The sequence below is a fragment of the Triticum aestivum genome, chromosome 5D (assembly GCF_018294505.1).
Source record: "Triticum aestivum cultivar Chinese Spring chromosome 5D, IWGSC CS RefSeq v2.1, whole genome shotgun sequence".
Taxonomy (NCBI): domain Eukaryota; kingdom Viridiplantae; phylum Streptophyta; class Magnoliopsida; order Poales; family Poaceae; genus Triticum; species Triticum aestivum.
Window position 1 is genome coordinate 443,543,636 of NC_057808.1, and position 22,998 is coordinate 443,566,633.

Below are 22,998 nucleotides of genomic sequence, written 5' to 3' on the forward strand. Positions count from 1 at the left end.
CAATATGAAATCAATATTATTAGATGCATCACGAAAGTAACTTTCATATACCATATAACTTTGGTATTGTAGATGTTGATATTTTTTGATATAAATTTGATCAAACTTTGGTTAGTTTGACTTTGACCAAATTTTATATGCAAAGTAAAAAGAAACGGAGGGAGTATAACATACGAGTACATCTCCCTCAAAAAGGATAGAGTATATATATGAGTGTTTAGCCGAAAGTATATAGTTTTTTGTGCTGAACTTTATTTTTGCGAAATCCATGGAAACATAGCGTAGATGATTATATCAAAATTAATATCTCACACCAGTACCCGTCATCAGTAAAAAATTTGGTCTAAAATTCACAGCATAAGGAAGTTCCACAGAAAACATCTGATATATTGAACACGAAAAGTTTTTTCCTCATCAAAATTACCAGAAGGTATTCCAAAGGTAGAACCGTGTAACATTACCACTTGATGTTCAAATTGGCAGAAGTGGAAAATATATAGCTGCTCCAAATTGCGAGTGGTATATCTAGAACCAGGAAATTTTGGGTGGCATTTAGGTATGTAGGAAACTTCTTAACGGTAATATACAAAAATTTCTTCCATGAGTAAGTGATCCATGCATCACATATGGTGTATATTAAAATATCAGCGATAGAAGCTAACATATTTAAAACAAAACTATTTTAGCAAAAGGCTCATATTTGATCTCAAAATTTCGCTGGACAACTCAAATAATAGTGTTCTCATAATAAATGGTGACACGCGGCATCGGCGTCCTTTCTCGAACACTCCTTGAGATCTTTGGCAAGCATAATTATTGCGCTTTGGTGTTGTATTATTTGTTGCAATGCACATGCATATTTGCTATAAAAAATTGCAAACATTTGGAATTCAAATATTTTTTTTGAATGATATAGATTGGACTTTGGAGTGCATATTGCCACAAATTTCAATACACATCCAAATTTTCTCCCGTTGCAACAAATGAGTATGTTTGCTAGTTATTCCACAACGTGAGAATGCAGACACTTCCTATAACTTGATATTGTGAAAGCTTTTTGCACGGTCAATTGGAGTTACCTTTTGGAAGTTCTTGGTACTCCCTCCGTCATATGAAGAGTGTACATCTAGAAATTTTAGGACAAATTATGGAGTTAAGTAAAAATGCATTGGAAAGGTGCAAGCCATCATCTCTCTTCCTTTTAATTACCTAATCCCCAATGAGCTAAGTGCATGTAGAAATTAAGAAGACCATATGTAGATTGCTATTGGTCTTGATTACCATGGGATGAGAGAGAAGTATTTTTTTTCTACTTTAAAGTGCATTGGGAAGATAGAAGTACACTTTTTTGTGGACAAATTTTGAAGCTAGATGTACACTCTTCACCGGACGGAGATAGTAAGTAGTACTCCCTCCGTCTAGGTGAGTAAGTCATCTTAGGTTGTGCACCGTGACCAAGGAGGAGGGGAAAACGAGAGACCTTAATGTTTATTTGCTAATTAATAGGATTGCATGCAATGAACTAACCACTGCATGTCGTGTTTGGTAGTCTCAAGTCATTAAAAGCATGCACACCCCTCATCCCTTATTGGTTGATATGTCAAGAAACAATAAACGCGGTAGAAGTTTTTTTTTAGAATGACGAGCCCCCAAATTATACAGGAGAATGATTACGGTCATACAACCAAACCTCCTGTACCCTACTTGGTACAGCTCCAATCATCTTGAAGTCTCCATGATCTTTTGCTTCCATCGCCAGGTTGTGCGGGAACTTGTTCCTTTCCCTGCTGATCCAATTGACTTGCCAGGATACGAAGTGCCCCAAGCACTCACGTATATCTCTGATAATCGGAAAACAGTGGGATCGGTTTGTGGCTTGCAGGGACAACTCTTTAGCTAGTGTACTGCAATCAGTTTCGATGATTATATGGCCATTAAACAGAGCGGACAGGCCTATCAGGCCTTCTCTAATAGCACATGCTTCAGCCTCCATTACGTCCATGCAGGTCCCAGTATTCTGCCCAAGGGAGACAACGGGGATTCCCTTGTGGTCTCTAGCCACAGCTCCGGCATAGCTCAGTCCCGAGTCAGGGTTGTATGTTGTGTCCGTATTCAGTTTTGCAAATCCCGCTGGAGGAGCATACCAATGGTTGCCTGCATCATTTTCCCGCCTCACATTACGTATGTTCTTGCTTCCCACTGGCTCTTTCCCCCTCTCGCTATCTGTGGCGACAAGACAGTTTCGGATTTCCTCTTCATATCTTGTCAGGAAGGATGCAGATCTCGAGATGGATTATTTCCCATCCCCATGCACGCAGTTGTCCCGTAGGAACCATGCTCTCCATATCAGTAAAAGGATTTTATCCCGCATATCTGCATTGCATGTGTCCAGGATGATCTGTAGCCAATCTCTGCCAGTGTTTCTGAATGTCGCCTCATCCGGGAGGTCCCAAACCTCTCTCATTGCAAATCTCAAAGCCTTGCTTTTGGTGCATTCTATCACACTGTGGAACTCCTCTTCCTCTGCATATCCACATATGCTACACGTAGTATCTACCTCCAGAGTTCGTTTGAATTTATTCTTCTTGGTGGCCAGGGTATTGGTCGCAACCCTCCAACCAAATATTTTAACCTTTTCCGGCACTGAAGCCTTCCAGATAAGATCCCTTTGCTACAGTTGTTACTGTCACCTGCAGATGTAGATGTAGCTAGGTCTCGCCCTGGTCCGTCCATGGCCAGTCTATACGCACTCCGCACAGAGAACACTCCAGATTTCTCATGATTCCACGCAAGCTGATCCTCCGTCGGATTGGTCGGCAGTTTGATTTTGCAAATATCATCTGCATCAAAATGATTGAAAATCCGATATATAAGTTCGGTGTTCCAATTATTTTCCCCTTGCACTAATAGTTGGTTGACCCATCTCAACCGAGTTCTGGAGGTAAAGTTCGCCACTTTGAGTCCTTCCTTCCTGGGGATCCAATTATCTCTTGTGATTTGAATACTTCTTCCATTACCCACACGCCATATGAGGCCTTTCTTCAAAAGTTCCAGCCCAAATTCAATCCCTCTCCATGCAGGTGATGCATCCGATGCAAAGACTGTGCCAAGGAGCTTACCATGCGGAAAATATTTGGATTTAAGGACACGAGCACAGAGGCTATCCGGGTTCTGGATCAATCTCCATGCTTGTCTAGCTAGAAGTGCTTGGTTGAAACCTTGCATATCTTTGAATCCAATCCCACCTGCTCTCTTGGGTTTTACCATTTTATCCCAAGCCATCCAATGGACTTTGCGGTGTTCTCCATCTTCACCCCACCAAAATTTTCTGATAAGCTTCTCATATTTCTCACAGAAGCCTACAGACATCTTGAAAACACTCATCACATGGGTGGGTAAAGCTTGAGCTACGGATTTCACAAGTGCCTCCCTCGCTGCATGAGACATATACCTTTCCGACCAATCATTACATCGCTTGCCAAACCTGTCCATAATGGGTTGAAAGTTATCATCCTTCATTTTCCCCTCTGGAGTAGGGAGTCCCAAGTACTTGCTCTCAAACGTGGCCGACACCACACCCAGGGTCTCCTTGATCCGTTCTTGGGTTGTGTTCGGGCATCGCTCACTGAAAAGTATTGAACACTTACTTGGGGTGAGAAGCTGACCCGAGCAATTTTGAAACAAAGCGAGCGCTTTCTGAACGGCATTGGCTTCCTCCGCAGATGCTTTAAAGAACAAAAGGCTGTCATCGGCAAAGAGGAGATTCAAAATACCTGGGCTCCCTCTTGCCACCTTAATGGGTGTGATGTTACCATTGGATATCTCCTTATTCAGGATACTAGTAAGACCATCCGCGACAAAGAGGAATAGATATGGGCTAAGGGGATCTCCTTGACGCAGCCCTCTCGGCGGTCTAAAAGTTTCCAACAGCTCACCGTTGCACCGGACAGCATATCTCACCGAGCAAACACACTTCATCACCCAGTTCGTCCATTTTTCATTAAATCCCAATTTGCGCAGAGTGTTTTCAAGGAAACCCCAGTCCACTCTGTCATATGCTTTCGCCAGGTCTAGCTTGTACGCACAATGAGTATCTCGTGCGTTCTTGCTATGCTGAATTTTATGGAAGCATTCAAACGCAATGTAGGCATTATCCGTTAGCAATCTCCCAGGGACAAACGCACTCTGCGTCTCGGAGATGATTTCATCCAGGAATGGCCTCAGTCGGTTTACTAGACACTTCGCCACTACCTTATATATGACGTTGCATAAAATGATCGGACGGAAGTCCTTCAAGCTGTCGGGGTTGCTGCCTTTCAGAATGAGGACAATAGTAGTATCGTTAATTCCTTCGGGCATGATCCCATCTGCAAAGAACTTCTTTACCGCCCCTACCACATCTTCTTTTAAAATGTCCCAATTCCTCTGATAGAAGCGGGCTGGAAACCCATCGGGCCCTGGTGCTTTCAATGGGCCGATTTGAAATAAGGCGTCACTGATTTCCTTTTCTGTGAAATCCTTTGTCAGCATGTTATTCATATCCTCATTAACTCTTGCTTGCATCATGTTGATTAATTCCTGCGGTGCCACCTTATCATCTTTAGTATACAGGTCCTTGAAAAAGCGTGTGGTCATCTGCTGGATCCCATCCTTATCTTCAACCCACTAGCCATTACCATCTTTCAACCTTGTGATGGTATTCTTTTTCCTTCTCCAGGTTGCCTTCCGCTGAAAATATTTAGTGTTTTTATCGCCCTCTTTCAGCCAGGTTGTTCTAGATCTTTGTCTCCACATAATTTCCTCTCTCAACAAAACTTCATCAAGTTCCCTCGCTACTCTGTTTATTTCGTACTGCCTACCAGCTGTGGGAGGTCCTTCCCAAAGGCTCTCGAGTTTCTTGCGCAACTACATTGTTTTCTTAACAATGGATCCAAATTCTTTCTTAGCCCAACTTTGCAGCGCTTGTTGTATCGAGCCCAACTTCTCTTTCATTTCCTCCAGTGAACTAGCAGTTGCAGACCTGCTCCATGTGCTGTCCACCGTCTCAAACAAGGAATTTTCCCTCTCCCACATGGCTTCATACCGAAATCTGCTGTTCTTTTTCCTGTATTCCATGCGTTCACTGAATGTTAACAAGAGTGGTAGGTGGTCAGACCTGGAGGAGCAAATGTGCTGGATATGTGCATCCTTAAAGAGTTCAGACCACCGAGGGCAGGCCACACCCCTGTCTATTCTGGCTTTGACATTGTGTTTACCTGCTTGCTTATTATCATAAGTCCAGCAAGGTCCGCTAAAGCCTAGGTCATGAAGATTACAGTCCGAGAGGACCTCTCTAAAGTTAGCCATGTTTCTTTCTGGCCTTTTAGCTGCTGAGATGTGTTCAGTCTGCCACATGGTTTCATTCAGATCCCCTATCATCATCCACGGCTCACTTGAGTGCAGCTTGATTCTCCTAAGCAAGTCCCACATATGGTAACGTTCATGAGCTCTTGGTTCGCCATACACAAATGTGCCGCGCCAACTTGGGCTATGAGGATTCTCCCTAATATGCACATCAATATACCTCGGGCCAACTGAGAGTCTCTTTATTTCAATTGTTTCATCCCAAAACAATGCTATCCCTCCTCCCTTGCCCTTCCCATTGTGGGTAATACAATGTTTCAGGCCTAGTCTCCACCTTAGCTTCCTGACATTTTCGGCACACTGACGGGTCTCCGAGATAAAAACTACCGACAGGCGATATGTGCTCACAAGGCACACGAGCTCCTGAACTGTCCGAGGTTGCCCTAAACCTCGGCAGTTCCAACTTAGGATCCTCATGTCTCCTGACGGGCGCGCTCATCCGCACCCGCCAGGTGACTGGCAGCCCCGGGGCCGGTAGCTTCCTTTCCTCCTTTCTTCCCATTACAATTCTTGCCTTCAGACTCTCCTACCCCTTTCTTCTTTTTAGCACCCACAGTTCCCTCTATTTTCTGCCAATCAACAATATCTCTCGCTGCCTCTACAGGACGCACACTCCTTTTTCCCAACACCGAGCCATCTTCAGACACATCCAGCATGTCTTTCTTCAGTCCACCGTCTGTACGGTTCTGTACCTGATCTGGCCTGTTCACCTCCTTGCTCATCGTTTCCTGTTCCAGGGGAGGGTCAGTGTTTCTGTCAAGACCCTCACCCAGCACAGTTTGCCATCCGGTCATGACAGCCGACGCGCTAGCCACTCTTTTGCCCAAAACAGATACAGAAACAACAACAGTCTGACCAGTGTCCTTCTCTTTTTTCTTCCCAGATCTTTTGGAAGCCAATGTCTTGCTCGTATTACCATTGCCAGCCACATAACCATCCAAGTACTCCTTGGTACACGTGATGAATTTTGTCTGTAAATGCCAATTGAAAGGCAGCTCAAACTGAACTCTGAGAAAAGCATTCAGATTCCTACCGGCTCTCCCAGAAGTAGCATCATGTCTATTCCACCTTACACACTCAAAGAGATCACCTGGATCAAAAGAGATAGGCACCTCTTTGCGTTGCTTGAAAAGAATTGTAAATGTGATCACCTTCGCCTCCATCATCAGAAAGCCTTGCATCCTCTTTTCTTGTAAAACTAATTTGATACCAGAAATTGTTTCCTTCCAGCAAGGGTTCGTAGAAGATCTTTTCTTGCGCAGCATCATTGTACTAACTCCCAATACTCCGTCAGGTGGATCGCCCGTTTGAGATTGACGAATCCGTTTCCTCCTTCGGCATCCCCTATCCATTAGAAACAGGGGTTGATCGCATCTGATTTGCTGCCATTTACCCTCAATCTTTGCAGCAGTACATGGAGATTCAAGAACAGGGGTGATCTGTTGCACGCTGACCGTCGTATCCTGCCGGACTGTATCTGTACACTCAAAGATTGACACTGGATCCTGCACATTACCATCTAGTATGGATGATTCATTGCCAGCGTCCTCAACGACCTCTTCCACATTGGGTTCAGGCCTTTCGATTGAGCAAACCACACTAGTTTCCTCCATATCCGTGCAATAAGAAGTCTTTGGGGTAGGCAAAGGATTACCTGCTAGAGGTAACTTCAAACTCACCACTTTCGGATGATCTCTGACCATATGCACACGTTCCAAATCCCTCCTCATCTGCATCAATTTCTGACCGATTTTTTCCAGTCCCTGGTCAATCGCCCGATCTGAAACCTTCCTGCAGTCTTCCAGATTCTTTCCACTGCGGATCTTGCTCTTTGCCAATCTGCAGACCGCAGTCCTCATCCTGATCCATGAGTCGCGGAGTCCCAGGGGGTCTCCATCTTCATCGGCGGCCCGCGGCCCTCAGGTCCCTCTCGTACTCTCTCTCACTAGGTGGATTCTGGATCTCTCCCGCCGGAGCGGCGGCGGCAGTCCCTGTCGGTGTTCGCCCCCGAGTCGCCTCGGGGTCAGGTGCGCCAATCACGGGACGAGTCATTTTTCTGGCGAGCGATGCCGCTGCGTTTTTGGCGAGCGGAGCACCGGCCAACGAGGTAGAAGTTAATGCACGGCGCCTAAGTGTTTTGAGATTATTTGGTTTTCGTAAGATGACTTACACACATAGACGGAGGGAGTAGTAGTACTACAAGGTTGGGATCGTGCCATGGGTAGCTAGATTGAGCCGTTTAGATTTAGGGCCTATCCGGAGTCCCTCCTGCTCCGTGACTCCGCTTCCGGAGCAGCCAGAGCAGCAGTTTAAATTTTTGGAGCGAAGAAACAGGCATTCCACCGATCCTTGGATTTGGCGGAGCCGTTGGTTTCCCGAACAGCTCCTTATTAGAGAAGTTGGGTCGTTTGATCAGTCAGTCAAGTCTGTAGTACTCGATGGCAGTGCTTGCACGAGTCAGTCGTTTTTGGGTGCGCATGCTTGTAGTTAATCAAGAATGACGGGTCAATTTCCTAGACCCCCGGAGTTAATTTAGTCCAAGGATTAGTACTCCCTATTTTTCTTTGATGTGTTCACATCTGTAAACCGATCGCATTCCACTCTATAAATAGCTTGAGTTGAGTTGCTCAGTGGACGGAAGAAAAGTTGTGAGTTTTGAAGTCGTTGCTGCATTCTTTCTTGGCGGCCATGGACGGTGGTGGTGTGGCTGCCGCCGCTTCCGTATCCAAGAAGAGGAAGCAGTGGCTGAACAATCAGGACCTCATCAGCGATCTCCCCGACGAGATCCTCGACATCATCATCTCCTGCCTCCCCACCAAGCCAGCGGCGCGGACAGCCGTCCTCTCCTCTCGGTGGCGCCACCTCTGGCGCTCCGCCCCGCTCAACCTCGCCGTCGACCGCCGCCTCTCCGGGTGGGAGCGCGACCGCATCGCCATCGTCTGCAAGATCCTGGCCGCACACCCTGGCCCTGTCCGCCGCCTCTCCCTCCACGACATCATCTGCCTCCGCCGCGGCATCTACGGGAAGATCGACCGCTTGTTCCGGTCCCCCACCCTGGATGGCCTCGAGGAGCTCGACTTCACCTCCAACGGCTCTTACTACGGCGACGGCGACGGAGGCGACAGGCCACCGCGCCCGCTGCCGCCTTCGGCCCTCCGATTCGCGCCCACGCTGCGCGCTCTCAGCATCGACTCCTGTGATTTTCCTGAGATTGAGGCTGCCCCTGCGCTTCTTTTCCCTCGGCTGAAGCAACTCAAGCTGTACAAGATCGCCATCTCACAGGCGACCATCCACCGCCTGCTGGCCGGCTGCATCGTGCTCGAGAGCCTTGAGCTTGGATGGATCCACGGGCTCAACAGCGTCCGGATTGTCTCCCCTACTCTACGAAGTATTGTTGTCTCTGTTTCTTACCGCAACAGAGCAAATGTGATGCTTAAGAAGCTTGTCATTGAGGATGCACCAAGCCTTGAAAGATTGATCCCACTTGGGGATGGCCCCAAGATAATCAAGGTCATCTCTGCACCCAAACTGACGGTGTCTGGCTACCTGTCTAGCAAAACATGATATGTGGATGCCTGATCCCTTTGATAGCTCAGTATGCATGTGATATCGGCCGGTTTGATGCCCTCTCAAGAGAATATCAGGAGATAGATGCTCCATTTATGCCGTCATATATATCTTTCGTTCCAAGCATCCCGATGTCTTTATATGTAATGATCCTTTGCTGCTACTACCGTCTAGTGTACTATGTATGTTATCTGCAGGAAACTGAAACGTCATGCACCTGTTTATGGTTCCATCACCTGAATTGCTGAAATGTGGTTGATTGTGCTATTACAGAATTTTCATATACCTATGCTGATGTGCAAACATACTACTGAAAATAATACACCTTACATAAAGAAATGAAGGGAGTGTTATGTATGTACTATATGTAGTCTTGTTCTTGAAGGGAAAATCGATGTAGGCAATGGCAGACGGGTGGCATCTTACTTTGTCTCTGAAAGTGCAGGTAAAAGAGTTATATTGTTTACCAGATTGTTGTGCAAAATCTGAGAATAGTAGCTTACCAAGCACTAGAACTTTTCAAACTGAAAGTTTATGTTCTAGTTTGCGTTGTCTTGGTCTGTGTTGGGTGAAGTCTGCATTATTTGGTCTATGAAAGTGCATCCAACACAGCTACGACTTGTTATGCAAAGTGCTGGGCAAAGTCTAGGAAATATTTCCTTTTCGTGAACTAGAGTTTACTTTCATTTCCCCAGCTTGCTGCATATCTTCACAGCGTATAGTGGTTCGATCCTGTGTACCACACACAGAGTGTTCTTTCTGAATTCTGACGGTTCAGCGTGTACATATAAACTGCTGAAATACAATAGCGGGTGGAGGCATGTTGCAAGCAAAGGAACTGCTCAGAGACGAGGGTGCCACCATTGCGGCTCCAGAACAGTCGACCGCCAGTCCAATTGGTGTGTTGTCGTGAATGACATGGGAAAGTTCCGCACCATGGCCTATTCTTCCCTAAAGGTTTCTGTGATTCTGTTATTGTGTTAATTCGTAAAGTTGCAAGACTGAAGCATTTGAATTTTTTTAGACCTATAAGCTTATGCAATGTTCTTTACAAAGTTGTATCCAAGGTTTTGGATAACCGTCTAAAGTTGATTTTGCTTGTTCTCATCTTAGAGTTTCAAAGTGCATTTGTGCCTGGCAGATCAATCACTGACAATGCTCTTATTGCTTTTGAGTCCCTACATACTATAAGGCGTCAACGAGCAAAACAACCTTTCTTTGCCATGAAAATTGCTATGATGAAGGCATGTGATCGTGTCAAGTGGAGTTATCCTCATGGCTGCCTCTCAAGGCTTGGTTTTAATCCGGCATGATCAGCTCGGTGATGGGATGTGCAGATATGCTGTAAGAGTCAATGGTGAGCTAACTACTCCAGTTATTCCCTCCAAGGGGATCCGTCAGGGAGACCCAATAAGCCCCTACCTGTTTCTTTTGTGCACTGAAGGCCTGTCAAGTCTGTTACTTCAGAAGGAGAATTGTGGCGTGCTACATGGTATTAGGAACAGTCGCTCTGGTCCACCTATCTCATCTCTCTTTTTTGCCGATGACAACATCTTCTTTGCAAGAAGTGACACACGTAGTGTGGAAGCTTTGGAACCTACCCTAAAACTCTATTGCAATGGACCTGGTCAATTGATCAACAAAGATAAGTTCTCACTGTTCTTTGGCCATTGTTGTCCAGAAGGTGTCAAACAGCGTGTTAACACAAGATTGGGAATATCAAATGAATCTCTCAATGACACATGCCTTGGTATGCCACTCAGGTAGGCAAATCACCAACTGGCATTTTTAAATTTTTGACTGATTGTGTTTGGCGTTGCATTTATGGGTGGTCAGGTCAACCTATTTCAAGAGCTGGTAAAGAAGCTTTGTTGAAATCCGTTATACAGGCGATTCCGACGTACATCATGAGTTGCTTCCAACTTCCTGTGGTAACATGTGAGAAATTCCGATAAATTGTGGCTGGTTAGTGGTGGGGTAGAGAAGATGGTAAAAAGAAACTCCACTGGAGATCTTGGGATTGTTATCGACACCCAAATCTCTTGGTGGAATGGGTTTTCGAGACATGGCCATCTTCAACCTCGCCATGTTTGGCAAGCAAGGATGACGGCTGCTCACTAATCCGTCGTCTTTGTGCGCTCGTGTTCTAAAGGGCCAGTATTTTCCTTATACAGATTTTTTTTGGAATGCTGCTGCGTCAAGATATGCGTCTGCTACTTGGTGTGGCATCCTTGCCGGATGTGAGCTTCTGAAGCATGGTGTTAGATGGGGTATTGGTGATGGCAAGAATGTCCATGTTATGACGGATCACTGGATTCCATCGACTATCAGCCACCCTCACCTACGATAAAAAAATTACTCATTTGTTTTAAAATATAAGGTGTATTACTTTTTTGAAACTCCAACCTCTTTAAGTTTGATCAAATTTATGAAGAAATATATCAAAATTCGTAATATCAAATTGTTGTTATTAGATTCATCATGAATGAATCTCCATAATCTTTTGGCTTAATATTGTGGATGTCGATATTTTTGGCTCTAAACTTGGTCAAAGTTAAAGAAATTTGACTTTCCACATAACTAAAACCCCTTGTATTTTCGAACTGATTTTATGATTTTGTGTTATGCGTTAATCAACTCATACTTTTGTTGCTAAATTTCTGCGTCGGCGGCTACATGTACTATATTGGTTCTATAGTATCATCACATGGAGGTGCTTCTTTCTTCTAGATGGTAAGAGGGTGCACGGGGTTGATATGTTTTTCTAGCCGGTTTGTGTTGATTGATTTGGAAAATCGTTGGCCCGATCAAAAATCATAAACCAAATTCAAAATTGAATATCTAAATCGAATAAAAGTGTTTCAAAATCAGGGAATATGGTGAACTAAAATAATTAAACGGGAGAGCTCCTTGAGAAATTATTGACCTGGTCAGGTGACCAAGTTCTAAACTGAAGACCTCAACTAATTGTGAGAACATAAAAATGACTCCCTCCGTCCCAGAATATAAGAGTATTTTTAACATTAGTGTATAAAAACGTTCTTATATTATGGGACGGAGGGAGTAGGAAGCATAATGTATAATATAAAAGAATTGAATGAGAGTTTTGAGAAATTGTTGAATTGGTCAAAATCGGGTGACCTAATTCCAATTGAACATCTCAATTGATTGTGAGTCCTTTTAAATGGGAGAGCTCCTTGAAAATTATTGACCTGGTCAAAATCAGGTGACCAAGCTCTAAACTGAAGACCTTAATTATTTGCGAGGACTTAAAAATTAGGAATCATACTGTATAGCATAAAAAAATTGAATGGGAGCTTTAAGAAATTGTTAACTTGGTCAAAATCGGATGATCCAATTTTAGTTGGGCACCTTAATTGATTGTGAGTCCTTTTACCCTTACGAGTTTAGTGATATAGTAGATGCCTAATTAACAATACTGTTGATTTCGTTGGTTAGTTTGCTCAAAATCTAACACGTAACAGTACACTAATTAGAGGATTTGTATTAAAACAAATGCTGGCAGCAGATGTCAGAGAGCTCGCCCAGGATAGACACAGCTGCAACAGGATTGCGACGTGTGAGACGCCTGGGCTAATATAAAATTGATACTTTTTGCTGCCTGCGACGGGCCCATGTTAAATCACCGCGCATCAAACAGCGTCATTGCATTTACTCGAGCCGTGTAGGGAGCTAGCAATGGGCAAAGGAAATACGTTTGCACTATTCCCGTGCCTGTATATTGTGAGGTATATCTAGAAAAAGCCTGCCAGGATTGAATCGCATAGCATATTCGCACGAGGCAGATAACGAGCTACCTGATGCTCGGCCTCTGCGACGCCACACTCCCCTCACCTATTCCTATAAAAGCTAAGGTTCGTTGCCTTCTCGACGAGGACAATTGCACATTGCACATGGAACGAGGAAACAGTGCGTGCCTTTTTTACTGATAATAATGTTGCTTCAGAGATTCTTCTTTTACCCGTTAGTAGACATGGAGGTAATGATGTTGCTTACTGGCCATTCACTAGATATGGTGAATATTCTGTTCGCCCAGCTTACAACATGGCACGTTCGACACAGTTCATGGCAGTTCGTAGTAAAAATGAATTTGGTCAATGTTCAGATAGACATAGGGAAGAAAGATTTTGGAAAGCAATCTGGAATGTCAAGGCACCTAACAAGATGAAGGTTGTTCTCTAGCGTTTTGCTCATGATTGTCTACCTTCTAGAGCTCAGCTCGCGCGACGCCATATTCCTACTTCAGATCTTTGTTGTTTCCGTGCGAGGCCGGAATCTGTTGAGCACGCATTACTGTTCTGCCCCTATGCGAGGAATGTTTGGGAGATGATTAAAAATGTCTTCGGCATCAGTTTACAGCGCTATAACTTTTTGTCACCTAAACTTTGGCTTTCCGATTTTTTATCAAGATCCTTAGATTAGGAAGCCGCTGTTCTTGCTGTGACATTTTGGCATATTTGGGAGGCGCGCAATTATGCCAGGAACAATACAGATGCTCCTCATCATCGATGTACAGTAGAGAAGACGACGGCTTATATTTCTATGATTCTGCAGCATCTCTACCAGCTTGTTGTTGCACACAGGCGTGCGACCATTATCTCCAACTTGGAGTGGTCACCGCCGCCATCAGGTACTATTATGCTTAATTCTGATGTTGTGGTCTTTTTGGATCTCGATCGCTCGGGTGTTGGGGTTGTTGCTAGAGATCATGTTGGACGTTGTGTGGATGCTTGTACGAACCTATTCAGGGTGTTTTGGAACCTGAAATGGTGGAAGCTTTGGCCCTTCGAGGAGTTGTCTTTCTGGCACACGTGATGAACAATTTTCTAATGTTATCTTTGCCGCAGATTGTCTGTCGTTAGTGCAACGATTGAACTCTTCAGTCCAAGATCAATCTCTTATTGGCTCGGTTGTGGTTGATATTAAGCATGTGTCTGGCTTTTTTACCTTAGTGATATTCAAGCCTATTCGTCGATATTTGAATGAAATGGCTCATATAGTAGCCAAGTCATGTAAAAAATTCTATTAATTTGTGTGTTTTTTCATTCTGCTCCGAACTGCATCCGGGAGACTCTTGTAATTTTGTCATTTGATCAATAAAGTGTTGACGTTATTTAAAAAAAACTTTGTACCGGTGGCGATGGATTCCAAGCCTGGGCTGAATAGGGTATTGCCCCAATCGATATTTCTTTAGTAATTATTAGATCTCATTTCTAACGACGAGTGACTATTGTTGTCAACAGTCTGGTATAACAAGGGTGTTTTGCAAGTGTCCCTTTCCCGTACTGCTAGTTCTTCATTGTAACATTCAAGCTTCAACAGGTAGCAAACATCCGAAGGAAGAGTACGACTAGTATAGTTTTGATGTAAATTCATTTTTGTTGGTTGTGTTGTTTCTTGTTGTCTTTCCATTGTACTAGCTATACTACTTTTCTTGATATTTATCACATCTAAACTGACCTTTGGATGTCTACTCTAAAAAGAAGATGGCTACAACGGCTCCCTATACAAAAAAAGGCATGCCTACAACCACTGAAATCCAACCTAAAAAAACCCTGCAATCAGTATGCTTCCGATTAGGATGTATTCTCTCATTAATCAACACTTCGTGTCACGGTCAAACATCAAGGGTAAAATATGATGACGTAGAAGTCTCTCCTCCTTCAAGAAAGATAACTAGGGTTCTTGCCTCTCGCCGGAGCCGCCGCAGGTCTGCCTTGTCTCCGGTGGCCCTAGGGCCATGGAGGCGCGGTGGATCCTGCCAAAGGCCGGCGGGAGGGCTCCGTTTTTAGTCGTTTTTTCTGTCTTGTTAGGGTTTGTGTCTTACTCAGGAAGGCGAGATGGCGGCGGCTCCCTGAAGATGGAATAAAGGTCTCCCCGCCTAGCCCCCGTTCCGGAGGTGTGTCTCCGGCGGATCTATCTTTGGTGGATTTGCTCGGATCTCATCGTTGTTCGTCTACGTTCGTGTGTCTTCTCATTGAATCCTTCCAACCTATATTATTCTTCATCGGCGGCGGTTGATGTTCTGGTGCGCTGGTCCTATGGGGCCTTAGCACGACGACTTCCCGCTGTCTACTACAACAAGTTGTGCCTGACTCTGGTGATGGAGGGGTGATGACAGCGGCGCGCCTTCAGCTCGCTTCAGTGCTTGTAGTCGTCGCTAGGTGGTCTACGAATTTAGACGTAATTTTTATTTCTGGTGTTCGTTGTACTGCCATGATTGAAAATGAATAGATTGGAAGTTTTTCCGGGGAAAAAAACCCTGCAATCAGCAGTGTCACACATCTTCCTGCTAGCTAGTAGTACAAGTTTGGAATCGTGCCATGCAGGTTCAGCTAAAAATGTTGAGTCATTTTTATTTATATCAATGTTGACTTGTTGAGTCATTTTTTAAAATCAATGTTGAGTCATTTTAAGTGACTTGCATGTCACTATATGCAAGCATATATGTATTAGTTTGTATTAAAGATTGGCCAATTTCCTGGATCAGAGTCAAATACTTGTACGAGGTGAGAGTTAATTGATCGAAAAAAGGTAAAATATGTTAGTTTTTTATTCTGTAAAAAGGGATTTTTTTTTCCAAAACACTAACGCCCACACGTGTGGGCGTTAGCCAACTCGCCCACACACCTCGATCGCCACCCATTGCCTTTTGCACGAATCTTGGCACGAGAGGGCTGATTTTGTGTGCCACGTAGGACAACTCGCGTGTGTGGCGTATGAGAGAGTTCGCCCGCACGCTGTTTTCCCTCCGAGGTCAGCGATTGCGACTCAGGGCGTGCGGTGGAACTGCCGTCGCGCCCGCACACCCCGCACGACTTCTGTCCCCCATCTCCCACGACTGTCCATTTTCCCATTCTCCCATACCCCAGTTGTCATTTGCCATGTTTTTTGCAGGTTACATGGCAACCGCCCTATTCGTGACTGTAAGCAGATGGCAACTCTCTTTTACCCCGAACATGTTATTGTTGCCATGTCTGTTTTTGTAGCGCTACATGGCAACTGTCTAGTGTTAGTAGGTGGCAACTCCTAAAGATGCCCGTCTCCTCTCCCACACACCAAAAGCTATCAGTTGCCATGTGTTTTTGTAGGGTACATGGCAACTGCCCTAGTGTGCTTGTAAGTAGATGGCAACTCTCTTTTACCCTGGACATGTTTTTTGCCATGTTTTGTAGTGCTACATGGCAACTGTTTAGTGTTAGTAAGTGGCGACTCCTAAAGTTTTCAAATCATGGCAACTGTAGTAGACCAGATCATACATGGCAACAGCTGCAGTTGCCCAAAAATGGCATCCGACACTTGACCTGAGATGACAACTGTAGTTGTCCGACATGGCAACTGTAGTCCAGCGACATGGCAACTGCAGTTCAGCGACATGGCAATACATGGAAGAGGGTCCGGACTATAGCAATCGCGGCGGGACGCATGGTTACTGCCACGCGGGGCGTGTGGTTCGCAGGCGGGGAGGGGCGACGCCCGAGACGGGTCGTGCGGGCCGTGTGGTCGCTCGCCCGGACGTGCTCATGCGGGCGATCACGCCGCACACCGAACGTGCGGGCTGTGGCGGGGTGCACCCGGACGCGCTCGTGCGGGCGGCCCTGTGTCGATGCCACACGGGGCATGTGGCAGATACCCCCTAGATGCCACACGTGTGGCAGTTATCGACATCCTTTTTTTTACTGTTTTCACGTGTTATAAACCGGTACGTATTTCAATCCAAATCCAATAATGGCAGCTTGCTCCGTTACTCGTGCACGAAGGGTTCAACTTAATTTGCAGAACCTTTCTTACGGCGGCGGCCATGGACGATCTGGAGGCCTCCGTATACGAGAAGAAGAGGCGGGACGAGCCAGGGCATACGGCGTCGACGGCGATCATGGATCGCGGCGACCATGCGTGCGTCGACCACATCAGCTCGCTCCCTGACGAAATCCTCGGCAGCATCATCTCCCTTATCCCCGTCAAGGAAGCCACGCGGACAACCGTTCTCTCCTCCCGGTGGCGCCACCTCTGGCGCTCCGCGCCGCTCAACCTTGCCGTCGACAAGGACCTCTGCATGAAGGAAAGCGAGTGGATTTCCATCGTCTCTATGATCCTAGCCGCGCACCCTGGCCCCGCCCGCCGCCTCTCCCTCTGCAACCCTCTCAGGACCGACCTCCGCCGTGACCTCTACGCCAAGTTCGATGGCTGGTTCCGGTCCCCCGCCCTCGACGGCCTCGAGGAGCTCGATTACTACTGGAGCGAGGAGCCACCACGCACGCTGCCGCTGCCACTGCCCGCCCTCCGCTTCCCGCGCTCACTGCGCATCGCCATCATCGGCGGCTGCGATTTCCCCGAGATTAACGCTGCTCCGGCGCTTAGTTTCCCTCGGCTGAAGCATCTCAAACTCTACGAAATCTACATCCCCGAAGGAACCCTCCACCACCTGCTCGCCGGTTGCACTGTGCTTGAGGGCCTTGAGCTTCGCAGGATCAGTGGGCTCAGCAGCATCCGGATCGTCTCGCCGACTCTACGAAGCATTGGTGTATCTGCTTCTAACCACGATGATGAAGCACTTGTTTTTCAAGAACTTGTCATTGAGGATGCACCTTGTGCCTTGAAAGATTAATGCAAGCCGGTTGGTACTGCCCAAGGACAATCAGGGTCATCATGGCCCCCAAACTGACCGTATTGGGCTATCTGTCTAAAACAATCTCCGAACTTGTGATTGGAACCATAATTATTAAGGTATAACAAGTCTTGGTTCTTCTTGAGACTTGCATGATGCATTTGTGCATTTACAATTTGTGTCACAGTCGGTTCTTTATTTTTCAGGAAATGATCCCCATCAGGCTCACCGAGGTGGTGCGTACAGTGAAGGTCTTGGCTCTAGAATCTATCGGCCCCAATTTGGATTCAGTTGTTGGATTACTTAGATGCTTTCCCTGCATAGAGAAGCTATACGTCCAGGTGAGAATCATGCTTACGAAATGTTAACCACTTTAGCAAAGGTGTAAGATTGCATGGAATTAAACCTGTCCAAAGTGTTTTAACTTTGACCGATCAGATATCTCTTGATATGCATAGTTTGGACATTCAGAAATAATATGCTTATATGCATTACTTTTGATCATCATACGATGTCTTGTTTAATTTGGACATACAGATAAAGCATTTAGTATACTTTCAATAAGAGATTTTATTTGTGGTAATTATTCCTCAAATCTTATGATGACAAATCTGGTGACTAATCTATAATTCTATATTGCTCACTACTTCAGTGGATAATATGCCTAATTTGTTCTTCTTCTGCAGTCATGTTTCAGGAATGATATGAAAAATTTGCGGCAATATGACACATTCGATCCTATCGAATGCCTTGATCTCCATCTCAGAGCAGTAGTATTGAACGCATATGAAGGGAAGACACCCGATGTTACCTTTGCCAATTTTTTGTTTTGAATGCAAAGGTGCTCAAGGTAATGAAATTTGGTGCCTGTGGTACCTGGAACGACAAATGGATGGCTGATCAACAAAGGCTCCTACACCTAGACAATAGAGCTTCTAGAGATGCTCGGTTTGATTTTGAACAGTATACTGGTTCGTGCAGGTTTTTCTATAACAAGCACATTCATGATATGCAGATGGCTGACCCCTTCGATAGCTCACTATGTAAATGTTGTTGACCTGCTTGGTGCCCTTTCGAGAGATATATGTTTCTGACGTCATCTCTTTTGTTCCAACCATTCTAATGTGTTTCAATGTAATGAGCTTCTGCTTGCACAACTTTTGCGACCTTCAGGCATATGCTATTCTGAAACTGAAAGAGCAGCTGCTTCTAGTAAGTTGCGTCGGTTTGTCAGCATATTTGTTTGAAAGTGCATGCGAAGGAGCTATGTATTTGTTTGCCCAAATGTTCGGCAAAATATGGGAATTGCTAGCTTAACATTGAGTGTGGCTGAATAAATACTGAAAACCTCTGTCGAAACGAGAACACCAGAAATTATGGTCTGAAGATAGTCAGACAGAGATTTGTGGATTGTTATCTTACCACATCAACTCAAAAGAATCATGGATGACTCTGAGAGGGGTGCTGTCGCCAATCAGTGACTTCAACCATGGCACTAGCCTTACTACGAATCCAGTTGTCTGCCAGGACACAGTTAACACCAATTCAGTCAAAACTTCCTCAGAACAATTTCAGCAGTCATGTAGGCCGTTGGAATGATGGAATGCTGCAGTTAGTTATGCAGAGATGTACTGCAGATATGGTCGGCGACCTGGTGCATGGCCTCCTTTGGGTTGTGGGTGACGTCGCTATCACAAAACAGGAGTAGAGCATCCTGCATTTCACTCCAAAGTCTGTTTCTCTGAACTCTGAAGATGCCAACAACACCCAACCAAACCATCCAACACAAATATGGACGATCAGAACAATTGCAATCTGATTATCCTCATTGTGCTCGTTGTCGGGTTTAGCTAGCTGACGCCGAGAGGGCCGCATCCTCATCGGTGCGCCTGGCAGCTCCGTCGCTACCCTTTAATCTCTCAAGATACTCCTCGTCGCTGTCAGTCGGGCACTAGACGCTCTTGGGCTGCATCCTGTGGTACAGCTTGCCGGATTTCTGCATCAGGCTGACAGGCTGTACGTGTACGTGGATATGAATAGGCCGCCAAGCTGCATGGAGTCAGGCGCAGAGTGAAACTACGAAGTCTGAACTCTCTTTTGGTGTCAGAGAAAAGGTTACTATGGTGGCAGATTCTGGTCTTACAGCCATGGACAATGAACAGTAGGAGAGGCCGCGTGAGCGTCGCCGGCTCCGATCATTCGCAAACGGGTCTCCCTCTTGGTCGCAGATGGCCGAGACGACGATCAGCGGAAAGTAGAGATTTCCTGCTATTTTTAGTCGCGTCATCAAATTATAAGTAGTTTGTGGCAACTGGCAACTCAAAGTCTGAAGCTGTGTGTAACCTGATGAGCACAAGGCGGTGTTGAGGGCCTGGAAATGCTGCGGCTGTTTCAGGAACTTGCATGCTATCCAGAACGTGATTGCTATTTTTTCACTATCACGAACCACCTGTATGATGGCTAGAAAGGTAGTAATTAAGTTTCTTCAGATTTGGATATCTGCATGGATTGCTCTGCGATGCATCCTCCGGAACTCTGGAACCAGACTATGCTACGTAGTCGCCACTCACCAGGAGCCCAGGAGGCAACGTCGGTCAGCGTGACCGTCTCGGTGAGGCTCACAAACACCAGAGGAAGGGGTGATGAAGACAGTGAAAACAACGTGTCAGACTCAGACGTGAAATCAATTCAAGTTGGATCAGCCAGTGACAACGATTAATGGGAGCATTATTTTTTAATAAATAAAACAAGATAAAAATGTAGCAATGGTGGCCTAGGTCATGCTCAATTTTAGGAGGGGTGGATGCACGCTACAGTATAGGAAACGCACCCGTAATTAGAGGACTTCGTTAACTAAACCTTAGGGGATAAAATCTTTCAGATTTGCGTCCCTTCGTTATCGGAAGGCGGCGGCGGCCATGGACAATGTGGCGGCTTCCGAACCAAAGAAGCGGAGGCGGGACGAACAAGGGCCTCCGGCGAGCAGCGATGGCAGCGACGATGCGGGCCTCGACCTCATCAGCCGTCTGCCCGACGAGATGCTCGGCACCATCATCTCCTTCCTCTCCCGATCAAGGGCGCCGCGTGGACAGCCATTCTCTCCTCGCGGTGGCACCACATCTGGCGCTCCACCCCGCTCAACCTCATCGTCGACGATGGTGTCTCCCGGAATGAAAGAAAGGGCATCGCCGTCGTGTCCAAGATCCTAGCCGCACACCCTGGGCCCGCGTGCCGCTTCTCCAGCAGGACCCACCTCCACCGCGGCTTCTACACCAAGCTCGACGGCTGGTTCCGGTCATCCGCCCTCGATGGCCTCGAGAAGCTCGAGTTCCACGGAGATGACATGCCGCCGCTCCAACTGCCTCCATCCGCGTTCCGCTTCGCTCCCACCCTGCGCGCCATCGGCATCGGCCGCTGCAATTTGTCCGAGATTAACACTGCCACCGTGCTTGGTCCTGAAATGCTGACGCGTGGATGCCTTTTGGTCCCGGTTGTCCGAGATCATCGTGGAGCAAGTCCTATTCTTCTTGAAACTTGCATGATGCAATAATTTGGCCATATTCTATTTGCAGTATCTTATTTTCTTGATGTCTGCATTGGATTTTGCCAGGAAATGATCCCCATCAGCTTCACTGCATCGGTGCGCACAGTGAAGGTCTTGGTTTTAAATTCTGTCGGTCATAATCGTGATGCAATTATTGGATTCCTTAGATGCTTTCCATGCGTGGAGAAGCTACACATTCAGGTGAATATCTTTTTTGTTAAATGTTAACCACTCCAGCAAAAGGGTCTAAATCTCATGAGTTCAACCAATTCAAAGGTGTTTTAAATTTCATCAGTCATGTATTTTTTGGACACCCAGCTTGGACGTACTGAAATAATATCCGATAAAGTTAACTTCCCCTATAAAGTTTATCTTTTGCTAACTTTTCACCAACTATACAATGACAAATCTAGTGGTCAAAACTGCATCGAGCAGACTTTGATGGTAATAAAAGGAAACATGTTATTCCAATACCTTGTCTAGTCATCCTCATTTCAGACCTCATGTTACTCACCCTGATGGGATTAGATGGCATCTATGAAGATAATATTCTTTCTGTTGTGACAACTACGTACATTTAATTTGTTCTCTTCTTCTGCAGTCATGTCTTAGGATTATGAATGATATGAAAATTGTGCGGCAATATGACATGCACGATCCTATCGAATGTCTTGATCTTCATCTCAGAGAAATAATATTGAACGGCTATAAAGGCAGGGCACATGATCTTAACTTTGCCAGGTTCTACGTACATTAAAAGCTTTCGTTACACTATTTCCATTTGAGAGAAATCCTTGATATGTGTTCATTCGTTGGAAGTTGCAATGTTATGTCAGCATACAGGAGTTGGAGGCGCCTGTTACGAAAATAAAGGGATTATAAGCCATAGAGTAATTGTGCACAAATTTCTCGGGAGCTCACAGAACTATGGTTTAAAATGTTATGTCAGCATGCCAGAGCCTGCGTGAAATGTTGTTTAAAATAATTTTGCCAATGCAAAATTTGGATCATGGGGTTACACAAACTTAAGACATGATTCAAAGAGTCGTCGTATCATAAAAGCATCGTTCAAACTGATGTAAATATATATAAAGTAAATTTATGTGTAACACTGGTCACCGAAATGTGGTAGTCTGTGATGTATTTTGAAAGTTAGTCAACCGGCCTCTCCCGTGTACACCGCCCAATTTGGTTGGTAAAATGTTTTGGAACAAAACCTTAAAAGGATCACTATGTCAGTGGGTGGGGGGCGGGGGGCAATAAACGTGTTTAAAGTTTAAACTAACATTAAAAAAAAAGTAACTGCTTTTATAACTATGTGAAATGACTATGGTAGCAAGTCTCCGTCAGTTTCAGGCTCTCATCATGTGGTTCCCTAATTTGACAAACTGTTCCATTCCAAACCGCCGAAGAAACACATGCATGTTTCCCTACATCGTGAGGTCAAGGACAGACGGTGCATTGTCAGCTCCAAATGGCAATCCGCTGCCGCCACCATTTAGAGGCAAGAAAACCAAGGTAACTCCCGGGAATGGGCACCAACCTTGGCAAGCATGTCCTGAAGGTCGAGATTGTCGCAGCTGATGGGGAAGACCTCGGTCTTAGCAAGAGGTTGGCGGACTGGGGAATCATGTTTATACATTTTATGAGATCCTGACATCACTTGTCACACTGAATCAATTTGCTTTTTATCTCTATCTACCTTGGTAACTGGAATTTAGAAATATGTACAATCAGGGGGGTAGTTCTGGTGCAGAAGCACAAGCTTCTGCTTCTACATGTTAACCAACAGAAGGAGAGAGGGGGGGGGGGGGGTCTTCAATGGAGCCAGCAAAGTTTATGGAACAAGTTTTGG

The 22,998-nt window shown here is 45.6% G+C and overlaps 1 protein-coding gene across 1 annotated transcript; it reads left to right on the forward strand.

Moving 5' to 3' along the window:
* The first annotated feature begins 8,091 nt into the window (after nt 1-8,091).
* On the forward strand, nt 8,092-9,131 carry LOC123125406 (F-box/LRR-repeat protein At3g03360-like). Its single transcript, XM_044545903.1, has one exon. It carries the CDS (start codon nt 8,092-8,094, stop codon nt 8,965-8,967), a length of 876 nt encoding a protein of 291 aa, XP_044401838.1. The 3' UTR covers nt 8,968-9,131.
* Nucleotides 9,132-22,998: the final 13,867 nt, after the last annotated feature.